Here is a 14,778-nt window from a genome sequence, read left to right on the forward strand (position 1 = left end):
CACTAGTATTGTCAAGGTTTAAGAAACTATAACACTTCTAAGAAGTAGCACATAATTCAGAAGTATTCATACAAAAATTCCATGAAGGAAGCGAACTGTGAATTCTATAGTCCATCCCCACCCCCTTCCTGTACGAGGCCTTTCTAACAATCAAGCCTGGCAGCTCTTGGCACAAGATCAGGTGTTCTTTCCTCTCCTTCAATGCAGGTTGCACATTGGTTGGTTTTATTTGTTGAAGTGCTTTCTGTCATAGTGACATGGTATAATTTTCCCTCCTGTGCTGCTTCTGAGGGTCTGGATGTAACCTATTTTAGTGACCCTCCCTATTTCTTGCCAGAAATTCCCATGTTTGGAGTTATGGGCTCTTAAGCTCTTCCACCAAAGGGATCCCAGGGATTCTCAAGATAAGGGGAGAATGGACAAAGGGGGATCATCAGAGAAGCTTCAAAAAGTACGCATGATATGGAAAGATAACTTCTTCCTCCCCAAATATTAGAAGATGAAGAAGATTACTTCTTCATTGGTACCAATGAAGGTGATGAACAGTAGATTTATGACAGACAAAAAATGACTTAACATCTTACAAGATTAATTTGTGAAACTGCCTGAGGATGGAGACAACATTAGGGTTGAAGGCATTAAACAGAGATAGACACATTCATGCTATTAACCATGATGGCTAACATAACCATCTGCATTTGGAGGTCTCTGAGAGACAGTTCAAGGTAGTGGTTAAGAGTGGTGGTCTCTAATCTGGAGTACTGGGGCTGATTCCCCACTCCTCCTTCACATGCAGCCAGCTGGGTGACCTTGGGCTAACTGCAGGTCTCTCAGCCCCACCTCACAGGGTGCCTGTTGTGGGGAGAGGAGGGGTAGGTGATTCTAAGCTGCTTGGAAGCTCCAGGTTAAAACAATCAGGATACCAAAAAATGGCTCTTCTTCTCTGAATGCCAATTGCTGGGGAGGGGGAGACAACAGGGACATACTTAGCCTTGCTGCCCTGTTCATACTGGGACGTCTGATTGGCTCTGGGAAACAGAAAGCTGGGCGGTTGGATGGATCATTGGTCTCACTTGGGTTCTTACACCCCTCTGTGTGTGTTTTCTTCTCTACCATTGGGCTCTGAAAGAAGAGTATTCATTCTATTCTGAGACTACAAAATGGCAGGTATTTTTCATCTTGTTTGTTTGCTCCTCAGTCTCTGATCTCAGTCCACTCATTTTAATGGCTGCATTTGTCCTGGTGATGCTTGACTTGTCCTTTTTTCCTCTTCTTTATTAATGAGCTCACCCATTGCCTTTTAGAAAGTGTTTGCTGGAATTTAGCTCATTAGGGGCCAGAAGGAGGGGGGTGGCTAGCTGTCTAGCAGAGCAGGAATAATCCAAGTCTGGGCTGCTAGCTGTATCCCCCCTCCCCTCACCCAACACTGCCTTGACTCCCTCACTGAAGCTGGGTCATAGCAACAAAAACTAGCAACAAACTTTGGAAACAAATACATCGTTGGGGGCAATAAACATACCTCCGGCACCAGCTGCACCAGGTAAGCATGTATCATTTGCATTCAGCCGGTAGTTAGGTGGGATGCCACAACATGATTGGGTAGAGTTGCCAACCTTTCTGCTGAGAACTGTACCCCTAAATGCAGGGGCAGGAGTCATGGGAAAACTTCGCCTTCTGATTGATTCAGACCCCATTGTTGTGAAAGACATAAAAAGTAAATTTGGTTTGGTTTTATGTCATTTTCCTTCATTGGCTGATAATAAGCAATGAGAGTTGCATGAGAAACAACAATCAGAAGGGGCTCTGTCCGAAAGGGCATGGGCAAATCTGCAAACCACTCTCTCTCAAAAGGGTTTTTAAAAGGAGGGTACAAGAGAAGACCTCCAAGATCAAGAGCTCTGAGAGAACTGATTTAACAAGTTCATAAAGAAATGAAGCAACCCAGTGATCATGCATAATGTCATCAAGTTCTCTTAAAAATCTAAATGGGAGATGGAACAGCAGGCAGTAGTTATGAAAGTTAAAGCTATGTGTCTTGGGTGTTTGAGTAAGGTGACCAGATTGTCCCACTTTTGCAGGGACATCTGGGGTTTCCTGGCAAATTGTACTTATGTTGAAATTTAAAATATATATATATTAAAATACTATGAAACTTTTTGTTGCTCCATATAGACCAAATTTTTAATCAAGAACGCCCCCGGTCAATGGTGTCCTGCTTTACCAATGTTAAAATCTGGTCACCGTATGTTTGAGAGGCGAATGAGATTGCCAGGTAAAAGAGTAGCAAATAGCAAGCATGAGGAAACAAATAGACCATGTTTAGTAGTGCAGACTTAAAAGCAGTGTGGTCCTAATCCTGTATTTCTTAAAACTCAATACTTGAAGTCAAGGGGTCTGGAAGGGAGTAACTGCACAGCAAGTATGTAGCATTTTTAGCTGTACCAGCGAGAGAGCATGCAGTTCAAGAGTTGCGCTCCAAGCATTCTTGGCAAGGTTCCAAGGGATTGTTGCATGCCCACCTAAAACATCATTTCTATATCTGCACAGGGCCTCAACGCAGATTACACACAGTGAATCCATATAATTGACAAAATGGGATATTCAGTAACCTACGCATTAGGATTTTAGAAGTCTGAAACCACCAGCAAGAACTGAAACACACCATGTATAGATTCAAATGGGTAACCATGTTGGTCTGAAGTAGCACAACAAAATTTTGCACTCAAAAGCTCACGCCTTGAATAAATCTTTGTTGGTCTTAAAGGTGCTACTGAACTCTGATTTTGTTGTACAGCATAAGTAGTATTAATGGGACCTATTAAGCAGTGTAAACATTATGCAGTTGGCTCCTACTTACTGTAAGCTATACAAAGCAGGATAGACCATGGTCCCAGTCATTTACCTAAGTAAGTTTGTGAACTATTTTGTTCAGTGCAACTCTATTATCTACACAGAAGAGCCCTCCTGATTTGTTGCTTTGAATCATTTGTGGATGGCCCAGATAGAGGTTATCCCATGAGGTGAGAGCCACAAAGGAGGAAGCTGACTGAGGATCCACATACGTGGTAGAATGAACTCCCTGAAGAGATCAGGGCCCTGGCGGAACTTGCCAAATTTCGCAGGGCCTGCAAGATGGAGCTCTTTTGCTGGATTTATGGAAGAAATATGTCAATAGGTTTCTCTCACAATCAAGATGGATGAAGATATCTCCCCCACTCTGGCAAAGAGGATGAAAGGGTAGGGATTCCCTGGGTCCTAATAATCAAACTAAGTCAGAATCACTAAGAAAAATAATATTCAGGAGTGGGAGAGGGGACAGGTTGACTGTTCTTTTCTGTCACTGGAAATTATCATCTAGGCATGGAACTTCCATAAAACTCTAGCTGTAAAAAAGGTATCCCTGTTCTCAGGCTCCTTTCTTCCTCCATGGAATTACAAAGAATGGTAGAAAGTCCAGGGGAGAGTCAATATTGTAAATAATCTTTCTTCCCCATATACTGTTTGCTTTTCCTAGAGCCATAAAAATCGTAAAGGCTGGTTAATATTTGAATACGTTGCTGGGATTACCAACCAAGTAATGGGAAGCAGCTCCATTTCAGCATTTAGCAAACCTTTGAGCAACATGACTTCTGTAGAATCACTTAGTTGCCTTTGCCACCCTTCACTGTCCCTCTCCCTTTGTATCCAGTCTGCATCACCACTCAGGCTGGGGAGAAAGAGATAAGTGACAGCTGCTTTTCCTTCTCATTCCAGTCACTACTCATTTGCTCATGCCGGGTGGCTAATTGGGCAGGAACAGTGAAAGAGCCAACAAGGGCAGAGATCAGTAATGGACTTGATGATACCAACCCTCAATACTGGTCCTGCTGACCATTCTCTTCAAGCCACTGGAGTCCTATGGAAGTTGCTTCAAGGACATATCTCCTGTGTGGAGAAATACATTATACTTTGGAGCAGTAGTTCTCAACCTTCCTAATGCCGCGACCCTTTAATACAGTTCCTCATGTTGTGGAGAACCCCAACCATCAAATTATGCAACTGTTCTTTCACATAAATTATACTGAAACTGACCAATGGCATAATGGAATCCATTGTTCATGATTGTATATAAATTGTTTTTTTTCCAGGGTTTCTCAGTTCAGTTTTGCCTCTTGTCCCACCATGCTGATCTCGCTCTTTTCCGCTGCTCCAGACAGATGAATGCTCTATCTTGATCTACCCCGCAAGGCTGTTGTGTAGATGGCGCCCCTGGCCAAGCTGCTTGGCCTGCCGCAACCCCTGTGAAAGGGTTGTTCAACCACCAAAGGGGTCCTGACCCCCAGGTTGAGAACCACTACTTTGGAGGCTGAGCTATACAAAACCTGCATCTTCAGTTTCAGACACTTTTTCCCCCTCTTTTAGTAGAGAAGAGGCTGGAGGAGGAGAGTTAAATGTCCTCAAGCCTCACCCAACAGTTCTTTAGAAATGCTAATGTGCTCCTTGACTTGAGACAATGAAATAATCAGCTCACACCCCCAGCTACAAGCTGACACCTAGAAGTTGACAGACAATTGGGAGGTCAGAGAGGCTAGAATGTTTCTCCCCAGAGATTTCAGGGAAGGCTTATCTGGCCCATGAGGAAATGGTCAAACAGAGATAATAAGATCCCTTGCCATGGAGGATAAGAAACAGTTCTATTGCCTGAGCTCTAGCCAAAGGCCTTCATTGCTATGTGGAGGAGAGAAAGGACTGCCTGCTTGAACAAAGACAACAAGGTAATGGAAAGCTTAAGTTAAAGAGCTTGGCTTAGAATAAGGTCAGTTAGGGCATGCACTTAACTGTGTGTGGGGGGAAAAGATTCAAGCTTGCGACAGTACCCAGATTCCAAAGCCCTGCTCCAATTCTTAGAGCAGGACTCCCCAGTCTTGTTGAGCCCATGGTCACCTTTGGAATGTTTGGGAAGGGTAGAACATGCCTCTCCAAAATGGTTGCTAAGGGAGGCAATTACATAAGGTAAAGAAGTCCCACTCCTAGCAATATCATCATCATCATCATCATCATGATTATTCCTATTACTACTACTACTATTATTATTACAGTTCTATGCCACTCCTCCTCACAGGCAGCAGACAATAACTAGTGCAGGCAACAATTTCTGGATGGGTATTTCATGCAGATCCAGACACAATGCCTTTGGGAGCCTTCTGAAGCACCTACTGCTCTAATGAAATACAAGAAAGCTGGGGTTGTCTCTTTACTTTAAGGTACAAATATCCTGGCAAGGGAGAAAGTGGCTGCCAACAAAGCAGGAACACATTGGTGGGCACCACATTGGAGGGTAACACTATAATACACGGAAGAGAAAAACTGGCATAAAATATGACGGTTTTATGTGTTTTTTTGAAGTCACTGGGTTTTAAATGGGACAGATAAACCTCAGGGCTTTCTATAAAAAGTCATCTCTCTTCACAATAAAACTACTTTATTCTTTAGAGCAGCCTGGTGCTTGGGTCTTCTTTAAACTCTGCTGACAGGATCCACAGCAAAATATGTGATGAATCAGAGCTTGGAGGAAACATGCCCTGTCCCTAGTTGCAGCATGACAGAGAGTTCCTAATAGTGATAAAATAAACACTGAAAGAGGCAGAAGGGCAGTCGTGGGATGATCTTTTGGGGAGAGAGTGAATGACATTTGTCTTTTGCCTGGCTCAGGATGCTGAGGTCAAGCAGATACAGATCGTCTCACCCAGGGTGATAATCCTCCCCAACTACCAATTGTCCTTTGCTATAACAGGGGAAGCTATCAGATCCTTGCCCTCTTCTGCATCTGATTACTCATTGCATTGCTGGTACAGCCCATCACAAGCATGATAACAATTTGTGCAGGTAGTGTGCCAGTGAGTATGGCACATAGTAGGGCGTTCCTGCTGCTTGCTGAGGATTCCTGTTGCTTTCTTCTGTATGTGACCATTGCCCTGGGAGGGGCATCTGTGCAGGTCAGTTTCCCTCCTTATTCTGCTGCTAAGGTTCAAAGGCTGTGTCTGCAGGGTCAGGAACACCAGTGTGAACTTGTCAAAGAGCTCTCACTGGGGAAAGGTTGCCTTCTTTTGTTCTTTGCTTTTTTTTGCTACCTGAGATTGTTTCCTGCAACTCCTTCCTACCCATACAATCAGTGAGAGATACAAATAAGAAAGGAATTCTATTGGCTAGGCTTTATTTCTGCTAGCTCAACAGGAAAGATAAGATAAATCAGACCTCTCCCTGCATCCATAAAGAGAGAAATGCAGAGCAAAGTAGGGCCTTCACCCCCGTAGAGGAGTCACTAAGAGCTGTTAGTTCATGGTTGCAATTGATTGTGAGATACTGAAGCCCAATATGCAAGCTTGGAAGAACAGCAAAGAATTATGCCACTCTGGGTCCCTAGACGGAATCCCGCTAAGCTTCTGTAAGAACTAATTCATGAATGTATGCACATCTACATGTTTCTCCACACACACAATGTTTCCCTTTGCAATAGAAAATGAGTGCCTCAGTAGCAAATGGGTGCCTATTGACTGAACTGGTTCTGGTGAACAAGACCAACACCATGCAATTCAGCTGCAGGGGACAATAGGCTCAAAAGGAGAAATGGGGTAAACTGTGCCTGCTTAACAAGGGAGCATTTATCTCTTGACGAGTCCTATTCCACATAAAACACTTTTTTCAAATAGTCTCTTCCATCTCTGTAAATGCTCCCAATTGTGTATGTATGTGTATTCATGTGCACAACTGCTCACCTATACACATCCTGTTTTAAAACAGGGGCATTTATCTGTTTAGACCTTCTTAATGTGGCAGAAACCAAGACTACTGAACAGTACTTACAGGGCAATGTCTTCATATTGCTCAGAAAGTTGAGCTACTGAACATATTTTAGGGAAAAGCAAAATTTTTGCAAGTCATTCCTCCTCAACCTGTCAATCAATGGAAACAACCCCCTGAGTGGGAATTTTTTAAAAAATTGAAAGTTATGTGTGGCAACGAATATGCATTGCCACACAAGACAACCCCCGCCCCCAAAATACAGCAGGGCAAGGGAGGCAAATTCCCACCCTTGCAGTAGTTCAACCAGTTGTCCTAAGTAGCCACCGCCGCCGTGGCCATCTCACCGCCCAAGCTGTCAAATCCCCATCCCTTCCGTTCCTCTTCTCATCCCTAACCTTCATCAGCCATATTCTTAGTTGGCTGGCTGAGGAGGAGTAGGGGACTGTGTTGGGCCATCATGACATTTGAAATGGCAACAGCCAGGCTGTTCCCCCTGATATACCCATCTTTTTCAGTGCTATGATGTTATAACATTGCTGCATCTGCACACACATAAAGAGGATCTGTCTCTGACTAAGTACAAGAGAACATATTTAGTATATGCTTCATAATGACTGATTAACACATGAATTGTGGTCTCCCGTTTGATGATTGCCAGTCATTTCCTGAGTGGGTGACTAAAGAGGGGGACTTTGAAGTGGTGGCAACCAGGGTGTTCCCCAAGAGACATCCAGCCTTTTTTTTACATGTTATGATGTTATAGTATTATTACACCTACACCAAAACAAAGAGAGGGGAGGTTCTGTCACTGACGAAGGATAGGACAACACACCCACACAACCCCTTCACATAGGAAGTACGGAACACACAGGGAGAATCAAATTCAAGAAAAATTCATCTTTTGTGGAAGGGGTGCCACAAAGCTGGGGCAGCTTCAACTCACTGGGAAATAGTAGCAACATAAAGGCGTGGAAAACGTCTCCGTCTACCAGTCCTTGTATGGCTTCGTGCAAGGATGTCAGAATGCCCATCTATGAAACAAAAGTTTGGTGCTGGTGACTGGGGGAGGGGAGCAGAGAGTGAGCTTAAAAAGAGAGCCCAGGTACAAATAGAGTAGCCAAACTACAGGTGGTAGCTGGAGATCTCCAGCTGTTACAATTTCTCTATAGACCAATGATCCCCAACCCCCGGTCCGGAGACTGGTGCCGGTCCGTCGATCAGTCGGCACCGGGCTGCGGCTCCTCCTCATCCTCCTCCTCGGCTGGTGCCTCGGGGGCTGCCCTGCGACTCTGCTGCTGGCTCACCTTTGGTGCTCTCCGGTGGCCGCCATGGCTGGAGCTCCCCCTCAGCGTGGCATTGAGCAGCTGCTGCTGGCAGCACCCCCCAGCGGGCAGCGGGAAATCAGGGGCGTCGGCAGGAAAGCAAGCAGAGCAGGGGCTCAGGCAGGTGTGACGTCCCTCGGCAAAAGACTAACCCCTCTCGGGCCTCAGTAAAATTGTCAAGCATTGACTGGTCCCCGGTGATAAAAAGGCTGGGGACCACTGCACTAGCGGACTCCTACCAGCTTCCATCAGCCAATGTCATTAGGAGTTTCAGGCCATGACATCCCACCAGGTTTCAGGATGAGAATTACCCCCTGCTTCCACTGCAACCCTCCTGTTTTCACAGAAGAACTTGCCTTTTCAATCCTTGACCATCTATGCATCACTCATTTCTTTGTATTAACCTTGATCTGCAAGCTTGCGTCAGTCTGGTGGAGAAACAAAGAACAGGATTTAAAGGCCAGTCTGAGAACTCAGGAACATTTTCACTGCAGCTCATGGGGCAACCCTTTCACTCCCATTCTCACTCCCTGAAAAGAATATACAATGGCACACCAAAATACATTAATTTCTGATTGATGGATTTATAGTGTCATCCCTCCTGTCATCTGTAAAGTTTGGAGTGGCTCACATAGTTCTTGCCTCCCACAATTGGCTCCTCCCAGTAACCTGGAGGCTAGGGCAGGCTGAGGGACAGCAACTGCCCAGGGCCAGGGGCTAAGCTACAAATGTGGATATGAACTCAGGGTTCATAATAGCTCTGCTAAAGTGGACAAGTAAACACACAAAGATTTGTTCCTTCCTGATTGTAGTGGTGAAATGGCTGCACCATTTCTCTAATTAAAAATTCCCCCTGTTTTTAACCACTATACAGAAAAACACAGCCACCAGTTTTCCCTCCCCTCTGGACTAAAAGCAGCATGATCAGAAACTATTGGAGATATGGTGAGCTTTGACATGGAGGGAAATCCTGGCTTCCACAGCTCCATGGCCCTGATTCATATCAGCAATCCTGCAGATGACTTTGCAGATAGATAACACAACAGGGCTTTGGACGTGGATCCCCAATATCAATGACAAGAAGACTGTCACAACAATAGGTGGTAGCATATGGAATGGTGGGTGATGAGTTGTACAAGACTGAACTCTGAATGCCTCCCAGGCATTTTTCTGCCCAAGGGCACAACGTGTATCCAGACAGAGTGGCTGGACTGATATGGGTCATATGCAGATGCATAAACAGAGGGACTTTGGTTTATTCTGCCTGCTCTTCCCTTCCTAGATACTTCTGCCCTTATATGGAGAAGGCAGGTGGCATTCAGCACGGCGGGAAGGAGGGAACAAAGGTCATCCCTCCGCTTGCTTTATTCAGGTACAGTCCGTCTCCAAGGTGCTGCGTACCCACCAAGCAGACGCCTCAAGTCAGGTAAGCAGTTGGTTCTGGGAGGTCTTCAGAACTTGTCACTGAATTATTTTATATGATGGAAGGGGAGGGTGACATCTTGGCACAGAGCCATGCTTCTCCTTGATATAGCTCAGGGCTAAACACCCAAGGCTATCTTCTACATGATGGCAAATAATATCCTTCCTCCTCACAATGAGCCAAATAAAATGGCCTGGAAATTATTTTGAAATGTGGTGGGTGAGGAGAGCCTTTATAACTGTGGTGAAGACAGGGTCTTGGTCTTGAGGTTGTTCTGGTACAAATACTGTTTGTTTCCAGCTTCGCCCTTGTGTAGATTTCCATGCTGTTTAGTTAGGGTTTTTTTCTACTCTTCCTAAGCTGGAGAGAAGTGAAATCACCTGTTGACGCCTGCTTGGTTCTTGACCTTGACTGTGCAGTGAAAGCTGTTGGCTTAACAGAAATGCCACACCATAAAGTTTGTGGAACCAACAAATGTTTTGGGAAATGCAGGGCAGAAGCTGATTCAAGAAGGAATATGGAGACATGGCCAAGGGGAATCCAGGAGAGAACAGCAAACTCAGGATGAGCGAATAAGCAAGACCATTATTCAAACAGAGCTGCCACCGGAGTCCTAGGGAAAACCAGTCAGAGGGCAGGCAGTTTTCTGTTTAAAAGGAATTGCCTGAGAATTTGAGAAGTGATGACATTCCTCTTCAACTGGAAATGTCATAATTAGGCATCCTGTTCCTCTCCCATAGGGCTTAATGTGATGGCACAAAGCGCTTATGCTTTGAAGTCCCCCACCCCAGCATCTGCTTTCAGGCAGCCTGGCTTACTATCATGGCCCTCTGGACATCCAATCACTGAGTACAAGCCCTCACAGCCTCACCCATCGGGCACCACTGCCTCAGCACATACAAGCCATCTGTGTACCCCCAGAGCAGTGGTCAGTCAAAGCCTCACATAGTGTCAAATCCCGCTCTTCTCCTGCCCTGTCACAAGGACTGCATCAAACAGATGTTTATGTAATTTGATCCAACTCACCATGTGAAGCTTGTTTTCCTCTGTTCCCATATGGGGTACTTCCCTACAGAAACCTGTAGACATTCTCTTTCCTTTCTATAAGAGAGTTGAGCTATGTAATATCCCTCTGGTTGATGCTGATATTGTTTGCACAATTTAATTTTAGCTTAAGCCTTATTTTTATGGTATGTTATTAATTAATGTTCTTATGTTGACATGTTGTATACCGCCCTGAGCCGGTTCACTGGGAGGGCGGTATAGAAATAAAATAATAATAATACACCTTGTGGCTAATAACCACTTACAGACCTCTGATCCATATGTTTAGCCAATCCCTTCTTGATGTTGTCTATGCTTCTAGCCAGTGGGGGTGAATGCCATGTGTTAATTACTCTATGGGTGAAGAAGTACTTCCATTTATCTGTTCTGAGCCTACTGTTCATTATCCACAAACTTGGCTACTTCACTGTTTAGTCTCAGCTCCAAATCATTAATGAACAAATTTAAAAGCATTCTATGGTAGAACACCACTTTCCACTGTGAAAACTGCCCATTTGTACCCCTTCTCTGTTTCCTAATAATTAACCAGTTTTTTTTAATCCACGAGAGGACTTGCCCTCTTGTCCCACAGCTACTGAGCTCACTTGGGAACCTTTGATGAGGAATTTTATCAAAAGCTTTATGGGAGTCTAGATAAAGAACAAATGCTGGGTCACCCTTGTGCATATATTTGTTCACCCTATGAAAGAACTCTAAAAGGTTAGCAAGACTAGCTGTTCATTTACAGCAGTGATTCTCAACCTGGGGGTCAGGACCCCTTTAGGGGTCGAATGACCCTTTCACAGGGGTCGCGGCAGGATGAGCAGCTTGGCCAGGGGGAGCCATTCACAAAACAGCCTTGCGGGGTAGATCAAGATAGAGCGTTCGTCTGTCTGGAGCAGAGGAAAAGAGCGAGATCAGCAATTCAGCATAGTGGGACAAGAGGCAGAAATGAACTGAGAAACCCCAGAAAAAAATAATTTATGAACAATGATGAACAATGGATCTTCACACCGTCGGCCAGTTTCAGTTTAATTTCTGTGAAAGAACACTTGCATAATTTTTTGGTTGGAGATCACCAAACATGGGGAACTGTATTAAAGGGTCGTGGGATTAGGAAGGTTGGGAACCACTGACTTACAGAATCTTCTGCCATTTCCCCATCATCCTTTAATAATCTTTCTGCCCCTTGGTCATACAAGGACCCTGGCTAGTTTTCTGATTCTAACGTATTTGAAGAAATGTTTATCATTGGTCTTTATATTTTTTGCAATATCTTCATAGTCTCCTTTTACCTGTCTGATCACTGACTTGCATTTAATTGCCAAATCATATGCTCCTTTTTATTTACCTCACTCAGACTAACCTTCCACTGCTTAAAGGAATCTTTCTTGCCTTTTACTGCTTCCAATACTTTGTTCATTTACCACGTAGGGTTTTTAAATACCTATTTGTATTTTTCCTAGCCTGCTTCCAGTATTGTCATTATAAATATCTCCAAGTTTCCTGAAGGAATTTGACCTTCTCAGCTTCTTTTCCACAAGCACCTCCCCGCACTTGAGAGAAGTCACCCCTTCTGTGTCAGTCATTTTGGGCAACTTGGGCAACTTCCTATTTACATAAAAGCTTAAACTTAAAAGCATTATTTTCAATATTCCCAACTGGTGATATCACAGTTACATCTCTCACCAGCTTCTGAGCACTGCATAGGACCAAGTCCAGGATTGCCTCCCCTCTGGTAGGTTCTGTGACCATCTGCTCCACGGCATAATCCTTGGGAGTGTCTAGAAGCCCAATATTATTTCATAGAATAATTTTCCTGCCTTGACCACGTATTGACCCAATCTGTGGTCAGTAGTTAAAAATCACCTATTATGATACAACTAGCTGCTTTCCTTAATTCTTTAGCTGTTTTTCAGTCACCCTTTAACTCAGGCTTTCTCAGCCAGGGTTTCGTGTAACAGCCCTGGAATGGTTTCCCAAATGGTGAAGTAATTTTTACATATTTTTTAAAAGGTGTTAAACATTTATCAGGTGATATGATCATATTTGGTCATACCAACCTGCCCCCCCCCCCATGACCAATGGTGGAGGTGGGAAGGGGCTCCAGGTGGGCCCTTTCACAAATATGCTTCCCAACCATGTTCTGCATGATGGTGCCACTTCTGGAGTTTCTCAAAGCCTGAAGAATGCTTCAGGGGGTCATCAATGGTAAAAAATATTGAGAAAGCCTGCTCTAACCTTTGATGTGATGGGTGATAACCAACTCCCAGAGTTAAGTTCTTTTGGGTCCTTTGTTTCCAACCATAGCATTTCCGTAAGTGAATCTGTTTCTCGTAGAACCTCAATTTTACTGGACTGTATACATACTCTGACATACAGAGCCACCCCATCTCTGACCCTGCAATCACTGTACCCCACTGATTATCCTCATCCCTAAAGTTGAGCCTTCCTGAAACAGAGACATTTCATCTCCCATCAGCTTTCTTCCTATCAATATTTAATTTAAAAATTGCTGTGGCACCTTTTTGATTTTAAGCACCAGCAGCATGGTTCCTTCTCAGGTCAAGTGGAGGCTGCCTGTACACCATTGTCTCATACACACATTGAGACACCTGACTTGTGCCTGTCTAGCTGGCCCTGTGCTTGGAACAGGCAGCATTTCTGAAAAGGCTACCTTGGAGATCCTGGCATTGATCTTCTTCCTCCAGGACCACACAACTGCATTTTTCTACATTGTTAGTACCAAAGTGTATCATGACCACAGGGTCCTCCCCAGCACTGTCTATCAACCTATCTAGACCACACATAATGTCCACTGCCTTCATACCAAACATGCAAATCAGTATGCGGTCAGTACACAGGTTCATAGCCCATTTATCTACAGGCCTAAGGATGAAATCTTTGAGCCCCTCTCCCTCCCCTTCCGAGGATGGCTCCTTGATATGAAAGGATACTTGTTCACCAATGGTAGAAGTAGTTCCTTCTGAGATAACACCCCATCTTTTGTCATCACAGTATCCTGTTTCCCCTTGACCTTCATGCTCCCTGACAGCCTAGGGGGTGCCATTCTCAGTTTGACACATGTAATAAGTTACTGAGAGTGTTATCTCTGGGCTTAATTGACTGTGTCTGCTTCTCCAGGTCAGCCACCTTGACCTCAAGGGTGTTAACTTGTTCCTTGAGAATGAGGGTGCCTTGCTCTGAGAACACACCCATGACTTCTGTCCAGTGGGCAGACAGTTATACATGTTGCACTCTGTGGATAGGCCCCAACCCTCTGCTGGCTTCATGATTGCTCTTTAAAATCTCTTTAAGATGCATTTATGTAGATCTGTTTGTGGAAAGTATGCTTACCCTAAGGGACATGGAGAGCATAGTACTTTGGTTTCCTTACCCTGCTGTTGAACTTACACATGTGCTAAATTCGCCTGATTATTCCCTTGTTCCATACACTTTGTCACTGGAGCTGGGACACTTTGGCCCCTGACAACCCGGTATGTTTGTGAACAAAAATCATATTATTAAAAATACCTTTGATACTGTCTCCACATAAGGGAACTGATTCTGTAGAAGTCTATACCAAAACTTTCCACCACTTGAAGCAGAACAGGTTTCCTGTCCTTCCTATAAGTAGGTCCTATATAAATAGGAAGGTGCAGTTGTGAAAGTATAAACTTAAGGAAATAGTCCCCCCCCCGCCCCCCACTGTCACCATGCTTCTTTCCCTTCTCAATTTATTTCTTTTGTCCCATTCTCTTTCTAGGAATTTCTCCCTGCCCTGTTCTGAGTGTGCTGCCCTTTTGGGCTTTATGAGTACCTAGTAGAGACCTGTACTATTTCTTCTGCCCAACTAAATCCTTTCCTGAGCATCCATTTGTTGTTTATTCCCTACTCCCTGTGCTAGTTCTTCCTGTACTCCCGTTGGTAAGTGGGTGGGTGGAAAGAGAAGAAAGCATAGAAAGGTGAGGATTTAAGCTGGTCTGCTCAAAGGAGGAAAGAGGAACATGTGTGGAGGTAGATACAGGAGAAAGTTAGGTGCCCTCACAAATCCTTGTGGGTTCCTCATCATGCAATGGGGCCCGGTACAAATGGTGGCCAGAACCACAAAGAGTTTTCTCATTGAGAGGCCAGTGGGGTGAGAATGGAAAGCTGAAGATAGGGATAGATAAAGGATAGGTTGGCTGGTGGTGGGAAGGAGAAAAG

The 14,778-nt window shown here is 44.4% G+C and overlaps 1 protein-coding gene across 1 annotated transcript in view; it reads left to right on the top strand.

Annotated features, from left to right (window-relative positions):
- The first annotated feature begins 1,409 nt into the window (after window positions 1-1,409).
- Window positions 1,410-14,778, top strand: part of VIL1 (villin 1) — a 38,390-nt gene continuing 25,021 nt past the window's right edge. Inside the window, exons 1-2 of the mRNA XM_077320686.1 lie at window positions 1,410-1,540; window positions 9,388-9,531. Coding sequence (XP_077176801.1) covers window positions 9,404-9,531 — 128 coding nt within the window. The 5' untranslated portion in view covers window positions 1,410-1,540; window positions 9,388-9,403. The remainder of the gene's footprint in view (window positions 1,541-9,387; window positions 9,532-14,778) is intronic.

The sequence above is a fragment of the Paroedura picta genome, chromosome 2 (genome assembly GCF_049243985.1).
Source record: "Paroedura picta isolate Pp20150507F chromosome 2, Ppicta_v3.0, whole genome shotgun sequence".
Lineage (NCBI taxonomy): Eukaryota > Metazoa > Chordata > Lepidosauria > Squamata > Gekkonidae > Paroedura > Paroedura picta.